The following is a 26,593-nucleotide window of genomic DNA, read 5'->3' on the forward strand; positions in this document are numbered from 1 at the left end:
ATCTCTGTTTGCTGCAACTTGTATTTGGGCTGGTGGAAGGATTCTCTCTGGTGTCTATAAGCTGAGAGACCCTGTAACATTTTCCATCTTGATTTTACAGAGATAATTTTTACTTTTTTTCTTTCTTTAATTAAAAGTTTTTCCCTTTTTAAGAACCTGATTGTTTTTTCTATTCTTGTGTGAGACCCCAGAGGATGGGGTCTGGACTCACCAGGGAATTGGTGGGAGAAAGAAGAGAAGGGGGGAGGAAAAGCCTGATTTCTCTCTTTGTTAGGATCACTGTCTCTCTCTCAGGGAGAGTCAGGGAGGGGGAGAGAAGGGGGGGAAGGTGAATTTCCTCTCCGTTTTTGGATTCAAGGAGTTTGAATCACAGTGATCTCCCAGTGTAACCCAGGGAGGGGTGAATCTGGGAAGAAGAAAGGAGGGAATTGGTTTATTTCCCTTTGTTTTGAGATCCAAGGGGTTTGGGGTCTTGGGGTCCCCAGGGAAGGGTTTGGGGGCCAGAAAGTGTCCCAAAACACTATATTTTTGGGGGTGGCAGCTCTACCATTTCTAAGCTAGTAATTAAGCTTAGGGGGATTCATGCAGGTACCTCATCTTTTGGACGCTAAGGTTCAGAGTGGGGAATCATACCTTGACAAAAGGGAAGGAGAAAATTTAAAAGAGGTTCCTCCTGGCGCTCACATCTGTGGACCCAAATACTCTCTCAGTCCTCAAAGAAAGACCTGGAGAAGGAGACTTGCTGAAGCAAAGCCACAGGGGTCTCTGAGGTTTCCCTGGCCCCTTGCCTCTGTCCTGCCTGGCTGATATCAGCATCTCTCTGTGAGGTCACCACCTCCCCACCACCTTTGACCAATAGTCTGAGGTCTTGCAAAAGGCCTTTGTGATGTCACTGCCACACCCCTCCCTTGCTGTGCTAATGTCCTGCCCCTGGCCAGGCACTTTGGAGGTTTGAGCTACTCCCTGTGGATCACCCCACTCAAGGAGCATTCGTTCTAGGAAGCAAGCTGGCTAGACAGAAAAACATCAGACGCTGCTCTCAATGCTACACTCAGTTTTCTCAGACATTAGTCAACTTTATGGCCAGAAGAGACCATTAGAGTATCTAATCTGATCCCCTGCATATCACAGGCCTCCTGTATGACACAAGAGCTACTTTGGGGGCAAACACATTCCAGAAGGCATCTAGTCTTCATTAAATGACATCAGGAGATGGCAAATCCACCACTTTCCTTGGTAGCTTGTTCCTGTGGTGAACCATCCTCGCTGTTGACTATTTATGCCTTATTTGTAATATGAACCCTTGCTCTGGCTTCCAGCCCCTCTACAAGGGTTGCAGCTGTCTGGAAGTGCTGCCTTCCTTGTCTTTCTCATTCACACCTCATTCATTCAACAGGGCAACTGATTACCAAGTGGAGGGAAGATCTTATTCTACTTCTAGCAAAAAGAAATTTTTCTTTTACTTTAATTATACTACCTTAGGGGCTCGCTATAACATACTACCAAGGTTCAATGCAAAGTGATATACAAGTTATACAAAAATAGATAATGCAGAGATGTATCTACAACTGCATTGATTGACTGCTGTGTGCAGTAATATAGTGATCCCTGGGTCTTTGAATGAGGCTTTATACTTCGAGGGGGGGGCGAGCTAGGGTGAGCAGCAAGTCGGAGGCGGGCGAGTGGGCAAAGAGGCGAGCAGTGAGGCAGCAGGGATTCTAGGGGCGGGAATGGGGGTTTCTGGCAGGGGAGAGAGGAGGTGAAAAGAGGTGAGTGGGGCACTGACTAGGAGGGACGCAGCAAGCCAGCGGGGGGTTACGGAGTGAAGAGGGATGTGATGGTGGGGTTGAGAGGGGAGGGGGTGGGTCCTATTTTACTGCTGTGATCTGGTCACCCTAAGCGCGCTGTTTCTTTCCCCCTCTACAGGCTTCCACACACAGTCAGTGCCTTGCTAGTGGGCCATGCACCGTGAGAGATCTCTTCTCTTTGTGTGTGACTGTGAGTGTTTCCCTTGTGCGTGAATTTATTCAATAAAATCTTGAGCTTCATAATGGCTACCACGAGTGAAAAGAAAAAGAGAATCAGAGCACAGCGTCTTCAACACTGAATGGACGAAGAAATATGTACATACTGAGAATGATACAGTTACTAAAGTAAGCTTTCAAATGTCTAAGGATATTGCTGCTGTTGGGAAATGCTTCACAGAAGGTGAGTTTTTAAAAAAGTGTATCTTGATTGCTGTATCTGAGTTATGTCCAGAAAAGAGGAAAATATTTGAGAATGTCAGTCTAGCACGCATGACTGTACAGAGAAGAATAGCTGACATTTCTACCAATCTAAGTGATCAGTTAAAGCAGAGAGTCAGTGAATTCTACTTTTACTCCCTAGCTAGGGATGAAAGCACCGACTTAAAAGACACCGCCCAACTTCTTATTCTTATTAGAGGTATTGATAATAACTTTGAAATTACTGAAGAACTTGCTGGCATGTGCTCCATGACAGGTCACACAACCGGAAAAGAAATCTCCAGTGAAGTGATAAAGTGCATGAATGATAAGTCAGGATTAGATTTCACAAACTTGATGGCCATTTGTACTGATAGTGCTCCAGCTATGTGTGGAAAAAAATGTTGGAGCAGTTACTCTTCTTGAAGAATTTATTGGGAGACAAATAACCAAACATCACTGCATTTACATCAGCAGGTTTTGTGTAGAAAGTCTTAAAATCTGAGCATGTAACGTCAGTGATAGTTTCCATTGTAAACTACATCCGTTCTAGAGGACTAAAACATAGGATATTCCGAGCCCTTCTTGAAGGGGTAAACACTGAGTGCAGTCACTTGATGTACCATACGGAAGTGAGGTGGTTGAGTCGAGGAAAAGTGCTCCGCCGTTTCATTCCTTTGAAAGAGGAGGTAGCAAAATTCGTAGAAAATGGGCCAATAAAATTCCCAGAGCTTGAAAATGAGTCCTGGAATCAAGATCTCTTTTTCTTTTGTGATATTACAGCACACCTGAATGATCTCAACATTCAACTTCAAAGGGAAAAAAATCAACTTATATTTCAAATGTGTGCAGCAGTGAAAGCTTTCAAAATGAAATTGAAACTTTTCAGAAGTCGGCTGTCAAAAGGTGAAATGTGTCACTATCCCACTTGTACACAGTGTATCCCTCAGCACAAACACGCTGAGTTAGGAGAAAAATATGCAAAGCACATCAATCTTTTGATTGAAGAATTTGACAGAAGACTTACTTTGTCTAAAGACGACGATGTCCAGTTGAAGCTGATTGAAGATCCCTTTTCTGTGGATCCAGAGGAAGTGCCAGTAGATTTGCATTTGGAGGTTACTGAACTTTAATGTTCGGCAGTTTACCGATATAAGCACAGAGAAAGCAGCCTGTGGGACTTCTACAAAAGTCTGCATGATGAAAAATACAAGAATCTTATTGAAGTTGCACTGAAAACATTCAGCATTTTCGGAAGCACCTACATATGTGAAAAATCATTTTCCACCACGAACATGAATAAAAACAAGCAATGTTCTTCTCTGACTGACGACCATTTGGAAGACATAATGAAAATATCCACTTCAGATATGACCCCTGAATACGACAAGCTTGTTGTCCAAAAGAGATGTAATATCTCTCATTAAATTTGCAAGGTAATTATGAAAAGTACAAAATTTTCTTTCAACAAAACAGGTGTTTTTCATTTTTCCCTGATTCATTAAAAAAAAAATTAAAAAATTGTTTGCTTTAATTGAAAAATTCTTAATAAAGTATTCCCTCAATCTTCCTTTTTGGCCCACAGCTGTTTCAGCGGGGTGGCACTGGGGAAGGAGGGTTTGTTTCCACAGTGCAGGCAGCACTGTGTGTGTGTGTGTTTTGGTGGGGGTGGTGTTCTGTCGGTGCTGAGTGGGGAGGGGAGTTCAGCCTTCAGATGTTTCTTTGGAGTAATATGGCCCTCACTGCTTTACGAGTTGTGCAGCCCTGCCCTAGAGGTTTTTATGGTGTTGAGCTCCCTGGCAGATTCTCTGATGACTAACATGGGCTGAGTGCCAAGCGAAGGTTTTCCCACACTCACTGCATTCATAGGGTCGCTCTCCTGTGTGGATTCTCTGATGAGTAATAAGGTTTGAGCTCCGATTGAAAGTTTTCCCACACTCGTTGCATTCATACGGCCTCTTCCCAGTGTGGATTCTCTGATGTTCAGAAAGGCCTGATCTATGAGTGAAGTTTTTCCCACACTCACTACATTCATAGGGCCTCTGCCCTGTGTGGATTCTCTGATGTTTAGAAAGAGTTGAGGTGTTAATGAAGCACTTTCCACACTCATGGCATTTAAAGGGCCTTTCCCCCATGTGGCTTCTCTGATGATTAATAAGGCTGAATCTGTGAGTGAAATTTTTCCCACACTCACTGCATTCATAGGGCCGCTCCCCTGTGTGGATTCTCTGATGGGAAATAAGATGTGAGCTGCACTTGAAGGTTTTCCCACACTCACTGCATCCATGGGGCTTTTCCCCTGTGTGGATTCTCTGATGGGAAATAAGATGTGAGCTGTGCTTGAAGGTTTTCCCACACTCACTGCATTCATAGGGTTTCTCACTTGTGTGGATTCTATGATGCTCTTTACGGGCTGAATAGTCACGTAAGTTTTTCCCACACTCAGTGCATGTATTTTTGCTCTTTCTCATAAGGATTTCCTGCTGTGTTGTGGTTTCCTTGAGGTCCTTCTGAGTTCCTTCTCGTGAAATTAATTTACCCACTTTCTCCCCTGGCTGGTTTCCCTGCTCTTTTTCTGGTCTGTGATGACTCTCACAGGAGTTTCCCTGCTCATGACTCCTGGACACATTCCTTTTCGATCTTTGCGATAATTCTCTGTGTTTATCCACTTGCTCAACATTTTCCTGCAGAGAATTCTGCTCCTCTTTCTCACGTACCATTGCATCACCTGCTGTGATAGAGACACAAACCTCAGACAGGGATGGAAAGGGGAAGGCCAAACCAAAATAAGTACTGGAGAGAGGTCAAACAAAAATCAGGAACTGAACTCCCCCAAACTCTTCCCCCAAATGTTGTAGTAGGATTTTATGTTTGTATTTTATATAATTTGGAATGAAGGATAACTAATAGTTATGCAGCGTGCATTAAGTGTATTGGTGTATGATCTAAGCACATCCTGCCAGCCACCCTTTTTGAGTAACAGAAAGGAATGGCTAATGGGCCAGTGGGTAGAGATACATCAGCCAGAATCTGTGTCTGGACTGATTTCAAGGCAGTAACAGACCTTTGAGGGTCACCAATTTGTTGTATGTTTAGCATTTTAAAATAAGTAAAAGAATGCCATGGTTGTTTTCTTTTGCATGGCAATTTGATGTTCCTGTGTAAAATGTTCTGTGTAAATTAATTCTGTTTTATGTGTGAATAAGGAATGTACATGTTAAGAGATAAGTGTGAAGGTTATCGCTGAACCATATGTATGAGGGAAGAACTGAAGAAAGACGCAAGGGCACCAGGAGGCTGCAACATGCTCCTATTGAAATGTCAGAGGAGGGCAGACTGATGATTCTAAAGATGAGACAGGCACCTATCAGTGGGGATAAGATAGCTGTGATCAAAACCAGCCTGGGAGAGCTCCCTGAGGGACTTAATTAAAGAATAAGATAAAGGATGAGAAGGACAATTTAAGATAACAAGCACTGTCAAACAATTGAATACAGCATGACAGTGCAAAACTCATTGGTCCCAATGAAGGAAAATCACTATATAAACAAGGTGCCTTGCCATGAAACTTTGGGTTCATCCTGCCAAGACTTCCGCGGAGCATCGTGTCATGACCAACGGAACCCAGCTCCTCCTACCCATGATCAACCTAGCTGGCCACTAGGTGCTCTAGACTCTGGACTGGTAACTGTAATACTGACTGGCAGGACAGTGTGTGTGGTGTGTGACTGAACACATATGCGAATTGTTCTATTTTCAATAAATGCGGCGTATTGCCTTTTTCCCTGTAAAAGATGCTGTATGCTTCTTATAAGCATAACAGGGTAATGCCCACAAGGCAGCTAGCTAGCACATCTTGGAGGGACTTTCAAATTAAGTGGTTCATCAAGACACACTTGGTTGACAGCGGATCGTGGGAGAAGCTCATCTACACTGAGTGAACCGTCATGGAAATGTGCTGTCTGGAATCTAGGTAATGGCCTCCTGCAATGACTGAGGGAAACTGGGCATGAACATGTGACTTGCCCATGTGACTCCAAACTCCATCCTGTTGTTCTAATTTTCCACAATAAGAACCATGGGATGCCTTCCACACGGCAAAAGCTATAAAAGGTCCTGGAAACACCTCCATTTTGGCTTCAATCCTGCTTCTTACCTCTGGAAGAACTTTGCTACAGATTGAAGCTCTGAGCAAAGGACTGAATGACCCATCGCAGCTGTGCATGTACTCCAGAGACTTGACTTAAGCCAACAATTTATTCCACCACTGCTATAACCCTGAACCAAGAACTTTGCCATTACTGGATGTAATTGATTCCCTTAGCCAATTCTAACTCTCACCTTTCTTTCTTTTTATGAATAAACCTTTAGATATTACATACTAAAGGATTGGCACCAGCATGATTTTTGGGTGAGTTTTAAGTTGTATATTGACGTGGGAGCGGCTGGCCCTTTGGGATCAGAAGAAACTATCATTTAATGACACTGGTTGTAAAGAACCACTCATCTCTGAATCCAGTGTGTTTGGTGGTGTTATAAGAACCAGAATGCCTGAGAAAACTGCCTTTATGTTTTCTTGTTAGCCAGTGCGGTGAAACAGAAGTTACTTTTGTGGCTGGTTTGATCTATCTTATAAAAGGAGTACTTGTGGCACCTTAGAGACTAAGAAATTTATTTAAGCATAAGCTTTCATAGGCTACAGCCCACTTTATCGGATGCATGCTTATGCTCAAATAAATGTTAGTTTCTTAGGTGCCACAAGTACTCCTGTTCTTTTTGTGGATACAGACTAACACGGCTGCTACTCTGAAACTTATAAAAGAATAACCACCAGTTATGGGTTGTGTTTGCCCTATTTCTCAGCAGTTCGTCCTGAATTTGGCATCCTCAGTTGTGACTCGCTAAGGCTCGGTGACAGGGTGCCAAGGGAGGGGGCTGGGTCATGGATTTACAGGGTTAGGTGACCCAACGTTCATACAGTCTCCCTTGGGACCGCCCTCTTTAGGGTACGTCTAAGGTGCATCAGGGAGTCGGCTGCCTTCCAGGCTGAGTCTCACGCTAGTGCATTAAAAATGGCTGTGGAGACATTGCTTTGATGTTAGCGCTCTGCTTGGAGTTCAGACCATCCAGCCCACCCACCCCCCTCAACCTCTGGCTTTAGAACCCAAGCTACAACCCAACCAACAGCGCCTACATCGTTATTTGTAGTGAGTCAGCATGGACTCTGGCTGGGAGGCAGCTTCCAGACGCAGTGCAGACATACCCTTAATGAGTGACACGCTCGCTTTAGCTTTTTCCAAGGGTGAACCCCGGTTCCCCTTAGAACCATAGAGTTAAAAGGGACCGCAAAGGTCATCTAGTCTAACCCCCTGCCAAGGTGCAGGATTTGCTGTGACTAAACCAGCCTCCTTTTGAAAGCCTCCAGTGAATAACTTTCCACCACCGCCCTAGGCGTCTGTTCCATAGTCCTACTGTTCTTCCAGTTAGGAAGTTGTTCCTGAGATTTAATCTAAATCTGCTGTGCTGTAGTTTGAACCCCCTGCTTCTTCTCCTGCCCTCTGTGACAAGAAAGAAGAACTGTTCTCCATCCTCTGTATGGCAGCCTGTAGCGGGGAAGACCAGCAGGGACCACAACCTGCCTGTTGGGCTACAGAGCCAGGAAAGCCACCTCTACCCCTCTGGAAGATGAGGACAGGAAGCAGAAGTACAAGAGGGGGCCCTGCAGCTCAGTTGGGCTGGAGCTGCCGAAGGAGACAGACGCTTATCACCCGCTGCCAGAGTGGGACACTGAGGACCCACTAGGGCTGCCACCAGAGGACTGGCCAAAGCTCCCAGGATCACCAGCCAGTCGAGGTGCCAATGAGCTGATGGGGCTGCCACAGACCACCAATCCCTGGGGAAATGGAGGCCAGAGGTACCAAACCTTGGGGATTGTAGTAAGTAGCCCAGGGAAATTAGACCATCGTCTGGCTGAGTGTTGGCCTGACACTAAGTAAGGGTGTTGTGGTGGACCCCTCTTGATCCAGTGGCATATTACACTGCCACTGTTAGGACCAGGGGCTGGGACCCAGTGGAGTCAGGTGGGCCAGGGTCCCCCTACCTCCTGTCACCCCGCCTTTGGCCAGGAGGCCTGTGTTGGTCGACTGGCCGCCAAGCAAGGATGCTAGACTGTTTGGTGCTTGACCTGGGCAACGCCTCTAATTGTTTGCTACCCCACCCTGTCTGAGGGCCTGGGATTGGAGACTTTGCAGCTCTGTCCTGAGACAGACCAGGAGGAATGGCCACACACGCTCACACAGCCTTTTGAGTATTTGAAGATCGCTGATTAACTCATTTCCAAACTAAATACATCCAATTCCATCAGCCTTTGCTCACTGGTTTGTGTTCCATCCCTTTGATCATCTTTGTCATTTGCCTCTGGATTCTTTCCAGTTTCTCTACATCCTGTCTAGTCACTGGTGACCAAAACTGGATGCAGGACTCCCCCTGAGGCCTAACCAGTGCTGAGTAGAGCAGTACTATCACCACCTGTGATTTGCATGCTATGTTTCTCTTAATGCATTTGCTTCTTTTTGCATTACCATCACGCTGTTGACTTCATGTTGAGGCTGTGATCCACCACAACTTCCAGAAACTTCTCAGTGGTGCTGCTGCCATGCCAGTTATCTCCCAGTCAGGATTTGTGCACTGGGTTTTTCTTCCCGAAGTGTAGCACCTTACACTTGTCTTTGTTGAATGTCATTGACGTCTATAGCCCAGGTCACCAATTTATCACAATCTCTTTCAAGTTTTGCTCTATCCTCCAAAGTGTTGACAACCACCTACCCAGCTCAGTGTCATCTGCAAATTTGATCAGTATGCTCTCTATTCCTACATCCAGGTCATTAATGAAGATGTTAAATAGCAACAGACACAAAACAGATCCCTGTGAAACCCCATTTGAGAAATCCCTGCAATGTGACATCATTCCAATAATAGTTATTCTTTGTTTGCGGTTGTGTAACCAATTATATATCCACTTAATGGGAGTTCTGTTGAGCCTGCATTTCTCCAGCTTACTCATGGGACTGTGTCAAAAGCCTTTCTGAAGTCCAGGTCCATTTTAGCCACCAAACCGGTTGCCCTATCAAAGAAGGATATCAGGCTGGTTTGTCATGCTGTGTTCCTAGTAAATCCATGCTGGCTGCTATCGGTTACCCCTTCATCCTCTGGGTATTCGCAAATTGAATGTTTTATACATTGCTCTAGTAGCTTCCCTGGTACTGAGGTCAGGCTGACTAGGCTCCAGCTTCTCCTTTTTCCCCTTTGTAAAGATGGGCACTATGTTAACCCTTCTCCAGTCTTCTGGGACCCCTTCTGTCATCTGAGTTTGCAAATATTGCCAGAGGCTCTGAGATTTCATCAACTAATTCTGGGCTGAACAGCAAGAAAGGAGATGGGGGGCTGGCTTGGGGGATTAAGAGCTCTGTTATCAACATTTGATGAGCTGTTGAGCTTGAGTTGATGGCTAGCCATCCATGAGGAGTCATCAGAGAGAGGCGGAGATTTCAGTTTGGACAGAGGAAGACACGTCTGGAGTAGAGCGGTAGATCTGTGATTCATCAGCATACGGACAGTAGCTGAATTTGTATTTGGGGGTGAGATTTCCCAGAGATAAAGTACAGAGGAAGTGACCAAGGACTGAGCCCTGTAGAACCCCCACAGAAAAATGGAGTGGGGGTGAGGACGATCTTCCTAAGGACACGCTGAAGTAGTGGTTACAGAGGTAGGAGGAGAACCAGGAAGCAGACAAGATGTCAAGACGACGACCATGGTCAGTGGTATTAAAGGCGGCTGACGGGTCAAGAAGAATAAGGGTGGAGCATTGGTTCTGAGCTTTGCTTAGGGAGAAGTCATTAGAGACTATGGCAAAAGCATTCTCAGTGGAAGGCCCCAAATCTCTGCCTCCCTGACACCTTCCCTTCCCACTGCCACCAGATCCTTCCTGCTCCTTGGACCAAACACTCCCCATCCTCTTCCCACTATCCTCAGTCTTTTCCACTTCCAAGTATCCCACATCTCCTACCCAATACCCCCCACTCCAACAGCACCACTGCTGGGATCTCCATCACCTTTCTCCATTCCCAGGCTCCCACTCCCCCAAACTACCACACTCCCTGTTCCCAGGAGATTCTGTCTCTGATTCCTCACCTCTGCTTCCTTCCATGGTACCCATCCCTCCCTGATTCCCTGTAGTCTTCCACATACCTATCCCTTTCCTCCCACTACACTCAGCCTTCCCTACCTTGTGGCACCCCACAAGCACTAGCTCCCATCATCTTCTCCACTCCCACTGCTCCCTGCTCTTCTTTCCCCTACCCGCCAAGAACTCCTGAATAGGAACCTCACACTGCTCTCATAGTCATTGGCTGGTTGGGTCAAGAGGACATCCTGTGGCCACTGCCTCTGAGCTACACCCATTCATCTGAGTCGGAGCCGTACCACTGTTTACTTTCAGACTAGGTGTATTGTGCGTTTTGTTTGCATTCTGAAGGAGTTCCTCTTAGACGTTTCCCCTGATTAAAATATTGCTCTCAGCCCTGAAATTTTGGAAAGTGTTTTAAAATCCACTCTGGCCTCTTCTGAGCTGCAAAGTTTTGTCAGCATAGCTCTGTTTGTTAGGGATGCAAAAGAACACATCCTTAATTGATATAATTATGCTGGAAAACTCTCTCATGCAGACCATACACATCACCCCTAAAATGCAACCTTAACTCTGCCCCTGGCCCTGCAGCTGGTACTAGCCACTAGGAATGGCTCAGTAAGTCTGGTGCAAAGGTTAACAAACTAACAAAGGAAGTGGAGGTTTCTCCATTTCTTGAAGTCTTCAAGTCGCAGTGGATGCATTTCTGGGGGCGATTGAGTCCAACACAAGGTATTCAGCTCAGTACAGCAGTAACTGGATGAAATTCTATGACCTGGTTTTACAAGAGGTCAGATTAGATGACTTAATAGTCCTTTCTGGCCATAAAATCTATGATTCCAATATAGCTATGAAGGACTAAGAATGTGCCATTGTTTGTGTTGTGTTCACAGATGGGAATCCCAGCATTTCTCCACATGCCTCCAGCCATGTGCACTGGGTCAGCCGTAGCTGTAACTGGATGGTGAAGGGAGGAGTTGGAGCAGCTTGGCAGAGGTGTGACTGTGATATGAAGGAAGGTGCACAGGAACCTTGAGAGACCTAGTCTGCCTCATTTCAATACACTCAGTGGGCTGTTGCTGAGACAGGGAAGAGCAGAGGAGGCATTGTGGGGGTGGCGTGAACCTTAATTCTTCATTTCCCGTTCTAAAAACGGAGGGGATGGGAATCCTTACCCAGCGAGGTCACATTCTCATAGTTCTCCCGCATGACGTCTCTGCAGAGGGCTCTTTGACGGGGGTCCAGCAGAGCCCACTCTTCCCTGGTGAAATACACAGCCACCTCCTCGAAGGTCACCGGCCCCTGAAAGAGCAAGAGCCCTCCACTCACAACCTGCTGCCCCACTCACAGCCCCATTATTCATGGGAGAGAGGAGCCAATCAAATGGAAGCTCTGAGAGAGAGACAGTCAGCAGGGTCCCACCCCCACCCTGCTCAGAGCAGCCAGGAGGCAAAACAGGAGAGAAGATAGAGATCCCCTCACCCCCCCAGCAGACAGAGGGGGAAGGGTCTTCTCATCCATCACACACCTACAAGCCAGAGGCTGATGTGGGGGATGGGGCCCCCAGCAGGCTCCAGGGTCAGCTCCCCAGTAGGAATCCCAACAGATTTCCCATTGCCGGCAGCTGGAAGGAAGGGGAGGGGTTATCTACTCTAGGCCCCACTGGTGGGTCACCTCCCACCCCTCCTTCCAATCTCATAGACTCATAGACTGGAAGGGACCTCGAGAGGTCATCGAGTCCAGTCCCCTGCCCTCATGGCAGGACCAAATACTGTCTAGACCATCCCTAATAGATATTTATCTAACCTACTCTTAAATATCTCCAGAGATGGAGATTCCACAGCTTCCCTAGGCAATCTATTCCAGTGTTTAACTACCCTGACAGTTAGGAACTTTCTCCTAATGTCCAACCTAAATCTCCCTTGCTGCAGTTTAAGCCCATTGCTTCTTGTTCTATCATTGGAGGCTAAGGTGAACAAGTTTTCTCCCTCCTCCTGATGACACCCTTTTAGATACCTGAAAACTGCTATTATGTCCCCTCTCAGTCTTCTCTTTTCCAAACTAAACAAACTCAATTCCTTCAGCCTTCCTTCATAGGTCATGTTCTCAAGACCTTTAATCATTCTCGTTGCTCTTCTCTGGACCCTCTCCAATTTCTCCACATCTTTCTTGAAATGTGGTACCCAGAACTGGACACAATACTCCAGCTGAGGCCTGACCAGCACAGAGGAAAGCGGAAGAATGACTTCTCGTGTCTTGTTTACAATACACCTGTTAATGCATCCCAGAATCACGTTTGCTTTTTTTCCAACAGTATCGCACTGTTGACTCATATTAAGCTTGTGGTCCACTATGACCCCTAGATCTCTTTCTGCCATACTCCTTCCTAGACAGTCTCCTCCCATTCTGTATGTGTGAAACTGATTGTTCCTTCCTAAGTGGAGCACTTTGCATTTATCTTTATTGAACTTCATCCTGTTCACCTCAGACCATTTCTCCAATTTGTCCAGATCGTTTTGAAGTTTGACCCTGTCCTCCAAAGCAGTTGCAATCCCTCCCTGTCTGGTATCGTCCGCAAACTTAATAAGCGTACTTTCTATGCCAACATCTAAATCGTTGATGAAGATATTGAACAGAGCCGGTCCCAAAACAGACCCCTGCGGAACCCCATTTGTTATACCTTTCCAGCAGGATTGGGAGCCATTAACAACTATTCTCTGAGTACGGTTATCCAGCCAGTTATGCACCCACCTTATTGTAGCCCCATCTAAATTGTACTTTCCTAGTTTATCTATAAGAATATCATGCGAGACCGATCAAATGCCTTACTAAAGTCTAGGTATATCACATCCACCGCTTCTCCCTTATCCACAAGGCTCGTTATCCTATCAAAGAATGCGATCAGATTAGTTTGACACGATTTGTTCTTTACAAATCCATGCTGGCTATTCCCTATCACCTTACCACCTTCCAAGTGTTTGCAGATGATTTCTTTAATTATCTGCTCCATTATCTTCCCTGGCACAGAAGTTAAACTAACTGGTCTGTAGTTTCCTGGGTTGTTTTTATTTCCCTTTTTATAGATGGGCACTATATTTGCCCCCTTCCAGTCTTCTGGAATCTCCCGTCTCCCATGATTTCCCAAAGATAATAGCTAGAGGCTCAGATACCTTCTCTATTAACTCCTTGAGTATTCTAGGATGCATTTCATCAGGCCCTGGTGACTTGCAGGCATCTAACTTTTCTAAGTGATATTTTACTTGCTCTTTTTTTATCTTATCTTCTAAACCTATCCTCTTCCCGTAAGCATTCACTATATTAGACATTCCTTCAGACTTCTCAGTGAAGAACGAAACAAAGAAGTCAGTAAGCATCTCTGCCATTTCCAAGTCTCCCATTACTGTTTCCCCCTCCTCACTGAGCAGTGGGCCTACCCTGTCCTTGGTCTTCCTCTTGCTTCTAATGTATTGATAAAAAGTCTTCTTGTTTCCCTTTATTCCCACAGCTAGTTTGAGCTCATTTTGTGCCATTGCCTTTCTAATCTTGCCTCTGCATTCCTGTGTTATTTGCCTATATTCATCCTTTGTAATCTGACCTAGTTTCCATTTTTTATAGCTCCTAGCAGCCTCTGGCCAGTAGGTTCATGTTCTTGCACTGGGAATCTGATACGTTTTCCCCAGCGCTGTCCAGGATTCCCCCACCAGCCCCATTCCACAAATAGGGTAATTTCCTCCCCCAAACCCCATGGGTCTGTTCCTAGAATCCAGGACTTGGGTTAAACAATTCCCAGCAAGTTTGTCACATGCCTTGTCCCCCTCCCTTTCTCCACCCTGAGTATTTCCTGCCCCCATCCCACCTCCACACTGAGCTTCCCCAAAGATCCCAGCCCTCAGTATTTCCTGCCCCTCCCCCTCCAGCAGGAACCCACTAGCCACCCCGCAATAATCCCTACCTGGACTGGCTCCACTACAGCCAGTTCCCTTCCCTGGACCCTGGGAGGCTGGGACAATCTGGAGCCAAAGGTGGGCGTTACTCTGCCGCCTGTCAGGGTGAGAAGGGTGACAGAGAAGATTTCAGAAGGACCTTTAGTTCTTGTCACACCATGATCTTCCCTGGCCCTTTCCCTGCACAAGATGTTTCTGACTCACATGCTGGGAAAACATTCCTTCACTTTATCACAGCCCAGACCCGGCCCTTCCCACCAGTGCTAAACCCACTGCGCTAGTTTTAAAACCCTGAGGGCAACTCCCCCAACGGTGGGGAGCAGGCGGAGGCAGGGACAGGACAAAGTCTGCCCAGTGTAGGTGCAGTAAATTAAATGAAGTTTGCTAGTGATAGCTGGAAGGCTTGGTCAATAGAGACAAATAGTGGACCATGAAGTGGGGCTCACTTCCATTTTATGTATTATGTTCCTCACCCTCATGCTTCAGAGTTTCACCCATAACTGCTAGGGGTCAGGAAGGGATTTTTCCCCCCTATATATTTTTGGAGGGTTCTTTTATCTCTTTCTTCTGAAGCTTCAGGAACAGCCAGAGAAGAAGACAGGATATTGGGCAGGGTGAATCTCTCTCTCTCTCTCTTTGTGCTCCCATGCTCAGAGTCTAACTGATCATTATAGGTGGGATGGGGAAGAAATTTCCCCCTTGGGTCAGGTTGTAGGTGATCTGGGGGTTTTTCCATCTTCCTCTGCAGCGTGGGGTGTGGGGCACTCACTAGGATCACCCAGAAATATCTCACTTAATCATTTCCCTGCCACTGCAGGGGTCTGGGGCACTGGGGCACCTCGGTCCCTCCTATTCTCTGCCTGGGGCATATAATAGTCTAGTCTCCTCTGGGCTGCAAGACTTTGGTCTCACTCCAGCTGTTGAGTTTAGTGGGCGGGTACTGGGGGGTGTTGGCAGCCAGTGCTAGACAGGAGGTCAGACCAGATGATCCAGTGGTCCCTTCTGGCCTTAGACTTTATGACTCTGTCATAAACAGATAGTTAAGGGTTAATAGAACAGAAGTACTTCATGTCTCTTTTGCCTGTAAAGGGTTAACAAGTTCAGTGAGCCTGGCTGTCACCTGACCAGAGGACCAATCAGAGGACAGGATACTTTCAAATCTTGAGGGAGGGAAGTTTTTGTGTGTGCTGTTAGTGTTTGGTTCTTGTTCTCTCTGGGTTCTGAGAGTGACCAGACGAGCAACCAGGTTTCTCTCCAATCTCCCTGATACAGTCTCTTATATGTGCTCAGAATAGTAAGTACTAGGTAGATAAGGCGAGTTAGGCTTATGTTTGTTTTCTTTATTTGCAAATGTGTATTTGGCTGAACAGATTTTAATTTGTACTTGTATACTTAGGCTGGGAGGGTATCCCAGTGTCTATAGCTGAGAGACCCTGTACCTATTCCATTTTAAATTTACAAAGATAATTTTTACTGTTTTTCTTTCTTTAATTAAAAGCTTTTCTTGTTGAAGAACCTGATTGTTTTCTTTTATTCTGGTGTGAGACCGCAGTGGACTGGGTCTGGTTTCGCCAGGGAATTGGTGGGGAAAGGAGGGAAGGGGGGAAAAGAGGTAAATTTCTCTCTGTGTTAAGATTACTTTCTCTCTCAGGGAGAGTCTGGGAGGGGGAGAGAGAAGGAGGGGGAAGGTGAATTTTCCTCTCTGTTTTAAGATTCAAGGAGTTTGAATCACACAGTGATCTTCCAGGGTAATCCAGGGAGGGGAAGTCTGGGAGAGGCAACAGTGGGGGAAAGGGTTTACTTTCCTTGTGTTAAGATCCAGAGGGGCTGGGTCTTGGGGGTCCCTGGGCAAGGTTCTGGGGGGACCAGAGTGTACCAGGCACTGGAATTCCTGGTTGGTGGCAGCGCTACAAGTACTAAGCTGGTAATTGAGCTTAGAGGAATTCATGCTGGTACCCCATCCTTTGGGCGCTAAGCTTCAGAGTGGGGATTTATCCCATGACAGACTCTATGACTGGATGTGCGCAGGTTTGGGAGCTTGTGAACTTCCAACCCCCTACTTATTTCTCCTTCATTTTCTGTCTTCTCTTTCCCCCCCTCCCCTCCCTCTGCCTGGGAGACTTAGTGACCAACGATCACTGGGTTCCTTTGCTCTCCTGCGATCGCTGACCGCACTCAATGCCGGTTTGCATCAAAACTTTCTGCTTCGTCCCCATTTCTACTAACCACCGCAGGGCTTTCAGACTCGCTGGCTGGGATACAGGCAATGAAAGGGTTACTGTGCACACCTGCAAACTGCCTCATTTCACAGCTGAGATAAGTAAGCAAGCACCACTTATTGGAAGCCAAATCTTTTCTGACCCCTGAACATTTGCTATAAAAGTAAGAATACAACATGTATCCGTGCTGAGTCTATATATAACTTGTATATTTCAAGAGGCTGACAGAGAACACTGGTCACAATGAACAGGGGAGTGCAGGAGTGGGGGAGTGAGATTTTCTTTGCTTTAGATCATAATGAAATACTCAACATCTCACAGCCTCCTGACTGCCTTTCCTGAGCCCCCGGGGGTCACAAACCACCAGCTGAGAAACACAAGCCTAGAGCATTCTTTTGTATCGGCATTGACTACGCATGGGAAGAGAGTGCTACGTGGTACCCGGACAAAGCATGAATGAGCCCAGTGCAATGGCATACATGGACCAACCCTGGGAACTGTTAATTCCAGTAACACCCACGTTTTGAACTCTCTGCCTTACTTCACTGTAAAAAGACGACAAAAGTTCATAAGATCTTACAATACCCTATAGCAACAAGTTGATGAAAAGTAGGTTAAATTCTTTTCAGCCATGACAGCCATGCACAGGTGCAAGACGACCAACTACAGAAAATTAAATTAGTCCAAACAAAAGGGGGCTAATGATGTAGTTCAGGGCCAGTACTAAGCCCTCTGCTTGGTAAACAAGAAAATGTGGCAATAAAGTTACCTAGGCCAAATTTGGCCTTAGGGACATGGATTTAATTAGTAAACAAAATAATAAAATATTAACTATGCCACCTACTTTTATTCCTTTTGGGACTTTTAAAAAGCGATGGGGTGGGGGGAGAAAATCATCTCCCACCTCACCCCTGACATGGCAACACTGCTACTAAACTGATAACAGTTCCTTTCTGAGAGGCTTTGTTTTCATTATATTTTAATTTGTGTTCCCTTCTCTTTCTCCTCATGATGCACGTTCATTAGTTTGCACTTCATTTTGACCATAGTTCTATCCTGTTTCTCAGAAAGGCTCTAAGGGCTTGTCAGTTAAAATATGTTCCAAAGGGACCCATTGCTCCCGTGATTAGTGACTTTCTTAAAGTCTCTCAGTGCTTGTAAGTTAAACTAGTTTTCTAAAAAGAGCCTCTTTTTAAGAGCAGGATTAGTAATGAAACTTACCCTCTTTCCCACAAGCCACTGCCTCTGTGCCTTTACTGTCTGGTACAACACCTTCAAATAATTCTGCTGAGGATGTTTCCCAGAAATTAATCATCATCGGGATGGCTAGAAATGTATTGGGAGAAAAAAAATTAAGATTCTATCTTAAATGAATAAAATCATTCCAAGAAATATAAATTAATATAAGGCATAATGTAAGCATAAAAAAAAAAGGTTAGAGCAAAAAGTTAATTAAAAGAACCAAACAAACGTTGCATTCTTAAAGTAGTGCAGGTTATGCCAATATTTATATATACATTGAATTGCTGTTTTAACCAAATTAGATGCTAATAGCTGTTTTATTTATTTAAAGTGTAAAAATCAGCTACAACCTGTCTCACAAGACGTAAATAGTGCACTAAAATAATTATAGGTTAAAAATGTGAATACATTACCAATTTAGAGTCACAACAAAAAAAGTCTATTTTTTTTTAAAATCTCTAACTATACTAACAAACTTTCAAATAAATATGTTTAAAAAAAACTCAGCTTTTGTATTTTTTTTCAAAAAGTGTCAAGCAACCACTCAAACACAGGAAAAGTTGTCAAAGATCTTAGTGGTCTTTAAAAAAAAGCTTTAAAATCAGACTATGTAAACTTAATTAAAAACACTATTAATATTACAGCAATTAAAACTGCAAAATAAAATTCTTAAATTTAATGTAGTGTTAAAAATGCAATAATTAAAGAAAACAGAGGCAAAAAAATGAGTACTAAAAAAAACTGAAAAACACTTTAAATGCTTATGTGATATTGTTGAGCTAAAATATTTAAGAGACAAGTCAGTTGAAAATATAGTGGTGCAAGAAGAAAGTAACATCCTTTCCCATTGTTACACAGCTTCCAGGTGCTGGAGGCTGTGATTCCCTGTCGTTAATATGGTTATTGGTCTGAAATCTCCCCATGGCCAGTCAGAGACAGACACGTACCTGTGTCGCTCCCCAGCCCCCGTCGCAGCGTCTCTAGGGGAAGGAGAAGATGGGAGAGGTGAGAATTCAGGCCCTCCCATTCATGGAGAAATCCCCATTGCTTATTAATGGAACTGCTGTTAACTAGGAGATGGTGACAGAGATCAGAGGCCAACAAGGCAGCCGCTGCAGACAGAGCCAGCCTCCCAGGGCTGCTCCATGGGGAAGGTTGACTCGCTGAGCTGGGCTGTGAGATGGAGCCGAGGATCAGTGATATCACTAGAGTCCCCAGCTCCTCCCAAGGGCCAGGGTCGCTCTAACCAGAGGAGACGCCACCCCAAGACTCCAATTCACCTTTGAATCTCAGCACCACCTCCTGCAGCATGGCACTTTTCAGAGAAAGATCGCTGAGTCTCTTCTCCAGCTCTGCAAACAATGGCTCTAGCTTCCGAAATGTCCTGTCCTCCCTGCTGGGGAAAGGAGGGGTGAGAAATAGGCCTGAGCCCCAGATCCTGAGCCCAGCAACCCCCAAACTCCAGGAAACCTGGATCTGAGCTTTGTAGCCTGAGATGGTCGTTGTCATGGTGAGTCACCTCAGCCCTGTGCTCCCCAGAGAGACGGGAAGTGGGGAGACACTAGAGCAAGGAACGGAGACATTGTTCAGGAGCTTTCTTAGGGATGCTCTGGTTCTGTGGGGGGCAGAGCCACCCCCTACGCTAGTTTACTGCAGGAACAAGGACCACCAGCACTGGGATTACGTGGAAAGGGAGGAGACACAGACCAAAGAGTGGGCAGGTCCTACATGCTGACAGTGGCCACAGACAGAGCTCAGGTCTCCAGCAGAGAATGAACATGGGCCCTTAAACACCAAAACCCTCAAGCCCTTCAGCTGAAGCAGTAACCCTGGGCTGCCCAGCTCATTTCGCAGAGAGGGCCAGACTGCCCTGTCCGTTACGGCCAGTGGCCAGGGCATCAGGTTAGGACTCTGTGCCCTGCTCCATTCACAGCAGAACACCCACTGCTCTCCATGGGACACTCATATACAAGGAACAAGGGGAGAATCTGCCCTTCGTATCAGAAAAAAATTTTACTTCTTAGTATTTTGCCAAGTCTTTGTCTGTCACACTCAGTGTCACTCGGGAGGAAAACAGCCCCTTCCCGGACACCCTTTAGGGCCCTGCTGGTTCTTCCCTTGCTTTCCCACCCTCCTTTCTCCATTTCTCTCTTGCTTCCTTGTCATTGTGTCTCTCCTCTGTTCTTCCCTCCCTACAGCAACCCCCTATTCCCACCCTGCAAAGGTTTTACTCCCGCCCTCTCCCTGATCCACCTGCTCAGGTGATCACCAGGGAACATTCAATGTTGACATCAAAGTGTCATCATTTCAGTTGACACCCCGATGACATTAACAGGAGACTGGAGAGTTCACGCTCTCAAAGAGCTACGGTTTCAGGCTGCTGGCAACCCCAGCAAGGCAACGCTGTCTCTGTTTACACTAGGGAGGTGCTGAGGGCCAGCAACTCACTTTAACAAATGTGAAAGCTGAGATTCTGCACCCTTGGAATACATGACGTGGCCACATCAGTCCAGGAGACGGGCCTGATCTGTCCCATCGGCCCTGTGTCTAGCAGCCCTGCTGTGACCTCATTAGCGATCGGACAGTAAATGGCTCTTCTCCTACCTGAGTCAGCCGCTAGGGGAGACAGAATCACACGCTCCAAGGGCAGGGGGCAGCTTCCTATTCAGTGCAGTTATCAAACCTAACGGCCCATGAGGGGGAGCGAAATGGAGCCCAGGACTTACCTGCCCCCAGTGCTCCCAACACCCTAAAGAGGGAGAGAAAGAGGAGGCTGTCAGTGGGGGGTTCCAGGGTGGGGAAGCCTCCTGCTCTGCAGGGGTCACTACTGAGGCCTCGGGCAGTAGGGGAATTTCAGGTTTACATTCCCAGAGCAGCTGCCCCCCTCACCAGGGACTTTCCCCTACGCAGCCCCAGCAATCCCTGTGGGCAGGTCACCACTGCAGGAATCTTCTCCCCAGGCACTTTACAGGCAGAAGATAATTCTCTGCATTGAGAATCAAATTTCACCCAGTGCTGAGAGATCCAGAAGACCCCTGGCCCCACTAAACCCATTAACCTGCAGTGCGAGGGGCCTTGGGCCTGGCTTGGGACCTCAGCATGGTGGTGGAGGGGATTCACCCTCCAAGTGCCAATGCAGAGACTAATTTCCAGGAGAGAAGGTCTTGGGGCTGCAGCATCCAGGACTCCCAGGACCCATCCATGGCGCCGCTGCCAGACTTACTGTGTGATGTTGGGCAGGGCTCTGCCCCTCCCTCTGCCTCACTTTCCCCATTTGTCTCATAGGGATAATGCCCCTGACCCCACTCTGTAAAGTGCTTTGTGGTCTAGAGCTCAGAAGCGCCTATAGAAATGCTGCATATGATCATTGCAATGACAGCCTGACCTGCAGGGGTTGGCTCAGCGGCTGCTGCCCCTTCTCTCCTCCCCTCTCGCTGAGCAGGGAAATCTCCCATGACAGGCTGCAGATGCCCTCATCCCTTCTCTGGACAATGGCTCTCTCTAGCTCTTCCAGTCGGGCCAGCAGACGCTGCTCCTGCTCCTCCAGACACCCTCGCAGCTCCTGCCACTCCCCGACGATCTTCTGCCTCTCGGCTGCCGTCTGTTTCTGCAACAGGGAGAGGGCGGCTCAGTAACAGGGGAACACAGAACATAACAATAGCCAGACTGAGTCAGACCAAAGGTCCATCTAGCCCAGTACCCTGTCTTCTGACAGTGCCAATGCCAGGTGCCCCAGAGGGAATGAACAGAGCAGGGAATCATGAAGTGATCATCCCCTGCCGCCCATTCCCAGCTTCTGGCAAACAGAGGTTAGGGACACCATCCCTGCTCATCCTGGCTAATAGCCACTAATGGACCTATCTTCCATGCACCTCTCCAGTTCTTTTTAGAACCCTGTTAGTGTCTTGGCTTCACAACATCCTCTGGCAAGGAGTTCCACAGGTTGACTGTGCGTTTTGTGAAGAAATACTTCCTTTTGTTTGTTTTAAATCTGCTGCCTATTCATTTCACTGAGTGACCCCTAGTTCTTGTGTTATGAGGCAGAAACAACACTTCCTTATTTACTTTCGCCACACAAGTCATGATTTTATAGACCTCTACCATATTCCCCTCCCCCCAATAGTAGTCTCTTTTCCAAGCTGAACAGTCTCAGGCTTTGTCTACACTGGCACATCTCTCCTGCTGACAAACAGCAGCTATGCTGCGTGCCTGTTAGCAGCACGGCTGTAGCGGCACAGACGTGTCGCTAAAAGCTGCGGCGTGTAGCCATAGCCTCAGTCTTATTAATCTCTCCTCATATGGAAGCTGTTCTGGACCCTTCATCATTTTGTTGGCCTTCTCTGAGCCTTTTCCAATTCCAATATATTTTTTTGAAATGAGGTGACCAGATCTGCACACAGTATTCAAGATGTAGAGGTACCATGGATTTATATAGAGGCAATAGGATATTTTCTGTTTTATTGTCTATCCCTTTCCTAATGATTCCCCACATTCTGTTTGCTTTTTTGACTGGCGCTGCACATTGAGTGGATGTTTAAAGAGAACTATCCACAGCGACTCCAAAATCTCTTTTTTGAGTGGCAACAGCTAATTTAGACCCCATCATTTTATGTCCATTTGATATTATCTTTTCCTATGTGCATTACTTTGCATTTATCAACACCGAAATTCATCTGCTCGGTAAATGGGGAACATCATAAATGCGCCTCGAGGCGGGTGGCAGAGTTATTTACCAGAACACAAGATCTCTTGCAGTGAGTGATGGGAAGTTCATTTATCCCAGGAAGGGAGGAGGGATCAGGGCTGGGGTGAGCTGTACATCACCAACAGGAGGGACACTTCTCCCCAAAACCTCATCAACTTGCACTGAGCCAAATCCTCCATCTCTGCAGCCCACATTTCATCTCCTTCCTCCCCAACCCCCCAGGAGCTAGAAAGGATCCCTGGTCACTGTGACATCCAGACAGTCCGTGGGCAGGGGCTCTGGCTAACACAGACTGACCCTCTCCTGCCCAGCAGCCCCCTGCATCCTAAGGGCATCATGTCATCCCCGTGTCTGACCCTGCAGGTTCCCTTGACTCCAGTGGGGATGGGTCCCTGGCTGAGGCTGGCAGGGTGGGCCCTGCATTCACCAGATCATTCTTATGCCAGGCAAACCTCAGTGGCTGGGGTCTCTGGGCACCTACCAGCAGCTCCTCACTTTGTCGCTCCTCCTCGGCTTTAGCTGCTTCTCCCTCTTTTCCCAGAGGGGCCAGATACTTTTGTGGTACCTCCTGGAAGAAGCAGGGGAGGGAGGGTTAGAAACTGCTGCAAACCTCCCAGCTGCCAGATTTCAGGGCCCCTCCTGCCCTGCAGACGCCTGTGCAGGGTCCCTGGGACTCAGACTGAGAGGAGATGGTGAAACAGGGAGAAGCTTTTCCAGAGAAAACACAGGGCCCCAGGCTGCAGTGACAGGGCTGCAGCCCAACCCCCTGCTCCCCGAGGCCTCACCCACATCCCAAGCAGCCAACTTCAGACAGTCCCCCACTTTCCCCAGCTCCAGCCCCCAAAGCTCCCGCAGAGCCATGTCTGAACATGGAGCCCCCCAACATCCCCATCCCCTAGTCCTGACCCCCCAATACACCCCAAAGCTCCCGCAGAGCCATGTCTGAACATGGAGCCCCCCCAACATCCCCATCCCCTAGTCCTGACCCCTCAATACACCCCAAAGCTCCCGCAGAGCCATATCTGAACATGGAGCCCCCCAACATCCCCATCCCCTAGTCCTGACCCCTCAATACACCCCAAAGCTTCCGCAGAGCCATGTCTGAACATGGAGCCCCCCAACATCCAGAACCCCTAGTCCTGACCCCCCAATACACCCCAAAGCTCCCGCAGAGCCATGTCTGAACATGGAGCCCCCCAACATCCCCAACTCCTAGTCCTGACCCCTCAATACACCCCAAAGCTCCTGCAGAGCCATATCTGAACATGGAGCCCCCCAACATCCCCAACCACTAGTCCTGACCCCCCAATATACCCCAAAGCTCCCGCAGAGCCATATCTGAACATGGAGCCCCCCAACATCCCCATCCCCTAGTCCTGACCCCCCAATACACCCCAAAGCTCCCGCAGAGCCATATCTGAACATGGAGCCCCCCAACATCTCCATCCCCTAGTCCTGACCCCCCAATACACCCCAAAGCTCCCGCAGAGCCATATCTGAACATGGAGCCCCGCAACATCCCCAACCCCTAGTCCTGACCCCCCAATACACCCCAAAGCTCCCACAGAGCCATATCTGAACATGGAGCCCCCCAACATCCCCAACTCCTAGTCCTGACCCCTCAATACACCCCAAAGTTCCCGCAGAGCCATATCTGAACATGGAGCCCCCCAACATCCCCATCCCCTAGTCCTGACCCCTCAATACACCCCAAAGCTCCTGCAGAGCCATGTCTGAACATGGAGCCCCCCCAACATCCCCAACCCCTAGTCCTCACCCACAATACACCCCAAAGCTCCCGCAGAGCCATATCTGAACATGGAGCCCCCCAACATCCCCATCCCCTAGTCCTGACCCCCCAATACACCCCAAAGCTCCCACAGAGCCATATCTGAACATGGAGCCCCTCCCAACATCCCCAACCCCTAGTCCTGACCCCTCAATACACCCCAAAGCTCCCGCAGAGCCATATCTGAACATGGAGCCCCCCAACATCCCCAACCCCTAGTCCTGACCCCCCAATACACCCCAAAGCTTCCGCAGAGCCATGTCTGAACATGGAGCCCCCAACATCCCGAACTCCTAGTCCTGACCCCCCAATACACCCCAAAGCTTCCGCAGAGCCATATCTGAACATGGAGCCCCCCAACATCCCCAACCCCTAGTCCTGACCCCCCAATACACCCCAAAGCTCCCGCAGAGCCATATCTGAACATGGAGCCCCCCAACATCCCCAACCCCTAGTCCTGACCCCCCCAATACACCCCAAAGCTCCCGCAGAGCCATATCTGAACATGGAGCCCCCCAACATCCCCAACCCCTAGTCCTGACCCCCCAATACACCCCAAAGCTCCCGCAGAGCCATATCTGAACATGGAGCCCCGCAACATCCCCAACCCCTAGTCCTGACCCCCCAATACACCCCAAAGCTCCCACAGAGCCATATCTGAACATGGAGCCCCCCAACATCCCCATCCCCTAGTCCTGACCCCTCAATACACCCCAAAGCTCCCGCAGAGCCATATCTGAACATGGAGCCCCCCAACATCCCCAACTCCTAGTCCTGACCCCTCAATACACCCCAAAGTTCCCGCAGAGCCATATCTGAACATGGAGCCCCCCAACATCCCCATCCCCTAGTCCTGACCCCCCAATACACCCCAAAGCTCCCGCAGAGCCATATCTGAACATGGAGCCCCCCAACATCCCTAACCCCTAGTCCTGACCCCCCAATACACCCCAAAGCTCCCCCACCGTCACCCCCCAGCCCGGCTCCGACACCCCAGATCCCCCCCCGGCTCCCTCTCCCCCTCCCGGGCCCAGCCTGGGCTCCGAGCTCTGCAGCCGAGCCGCGCTCCGGGCCCCTCCTGCAGCTCCCGGCCCAGCCGCTCCCGGGCTCCGTGGCCCCGGCCCCGCAGCAGGGGCCGCTCCGCTCCGCCCGGGCCACTCGCCCCCCGCAGCCCCAGGCAGCCCCGCTCCGGCCGCGGGGAGCTCGGGGCGGCCCCTCCCGGCAGGGGCAGGGGCAGGAGCGTGTCCAAACCACGCGTGTCCCCGCCCCCTGGGCCCTGCCCGCCCCGCGCTGCCCGCGGCCCCACCGCGCTGCCCCGCGGGCTGCAGGGCTGGAGCAGCCTCCGCGCTGCGCTCCCTGCCCCGGCCATGGCCCAGCTGCCGGCACACAGGGGCGGGGCCGGGCGGAGGCGGGGGGGCAGGAAGGGGCGGCTCCTCCCCGGGCCTGGCCCTGCCCCCGGGCCCCTTGCAGGGGGGTTGGGTCAGGCGGGGAAGCGGGGACCCGCCTCAGCTGGGAAGGGGGCGGGAGAGGGGCTGGGGCTCCCCAGGGGAAAAGCAGGGGCAGGGGCTGGTGCTGCTGAACCATCAGCCCAAGGAGCCCCCGGCTGAGAATGCAGCGAGCACGTGTCAGTTCAGCGCTGGAGATCGGACCCAGCACGCGTCAATCACCTGCCTCTAAAGCATCTATATCCCCTGGGAGCTTGGACCCAGCACGTGTCAATCACCTGCCTCTAAAGCCTCTAAATCCTGGGGGCACAGCTCACCAGGGCACCGCTTGGGAGCTACACTGGGAACACATCCTCCAGGAAGCCCCTGTCCCAACAGCAGAGTGGTGCACGTGGAGCGTGCTGGGCCCATAACCCAGAGATCAATGGATCGAAACTGTTCTTTGCTAGCTTGGGCTTTATTTACAGCCCTGGCAATAATCCAGTTGCCTGCAGTCTGCTCTGCAGAGAAAAGAACAAATTATCTCCCTGTTCACCCTTCCACGGTGATTAAAGGAAGGAATAAAGCCCCTGCCACACAGAGTCCCCTCCTGGAAGACAAGAAAGTGCAATGACTGGGGCACCAGTTCAGGGTTGCTAGGTTTATGTAACTTTTGGTGATGACTAGAATGGGTCCAAGTCCTGCCCCTCCCCCTTCCCCTCCCCCAACCTCTGTCTAAGGTGCTGGGAGGGAGTTTGGGTACATGAGGTGCAGATTCTGGGATGGGCCGGGGAGGCGGTGGCAGGTTCTGGGAGGGAGTTTGGGTGCAGGATCTGGGCTGGGGCAGAGTATTGGGGTGTGGC

General features: G+C 48.6%; 1 protein-coding gene across 1 annotated transcript; it reads right to left on the reverse strand.

Moving 5' to 3' along the window:
- Window positions 1-2,642: 2,642 nt before the first annotated feature.
- On the reverse strand, window positions 2,643-25,682 carry LOC127041335 (zinc finger protein 154-like). Its single transcript, XM_050935566.1, has 11 exons — window positions 25,613-25,682; window positions 22,999-23,085; window positions 21,198-21,419; window positions 20,539-20,561; window positions 19,093-19,208; window positions 18,760-18,792; window positions 17,792-17,896; window positions 14,360-14,448; window positions 11,583-11,709; window positions 4,609-4,956; window positions 2,643-4,524 (listed from the first exon to the last, which is right to left on the reverse strand). Exons 1-11 carry the CDS (start codon window positions 25,673-25,675, stop codon window positions 3,995-3,997), a joined length of 1,743 nt encoding a protein of 580 aa, XP_050791523.1. The 5' UTR covers window positions 25,676-25,682; the 3' UTR covers window positions 2,643-3,994.
- Window positions 25,683-26,593: the final 911 nt, after the last annotated feature.

Source organism: Gopherus flavomarginatus (genome assembly GCF_025201925.1).
Source record: "Gopherus flavomarginatus isolate rGopFla2 chromosome 13 unlocalized genomic scaffold, rGopFla2.mat.asm SUPER_13_unloc_2, whole genome shotgun sequence".
Classification (NCBI taxonomy): Eukaryota; Metazoa; Chordata; order Testudines; family Testudinidae; genus Gopherus; species Gopherus flavomarginatus.

Excerpts from the sequence above, each read along its gene's own strand:
- LOC127041335 (XM_050935566.1), bottom strand. The coding sequence starts at position 25,675 with ATGGCCGGGGCAGGGAGCGCAGCGCGGAGGCTGCTCCAGCCCTGCAGC. Across the intron at positions 17,897-18,759 it reads GGGGCTGGGGAGCGACACAG|CCATCCCGATGATGATTAAT; the intron begins GTACGTGTCTGT and ends ATACATTTCTAG. Across the intron at positions 4,525-4,608 it reads GCATCATAGAATCCACACAA|GGGAAAAGCCCCATGGATGC; the intron begins GTGAGAAACCCT and ends GAATCCACACAG.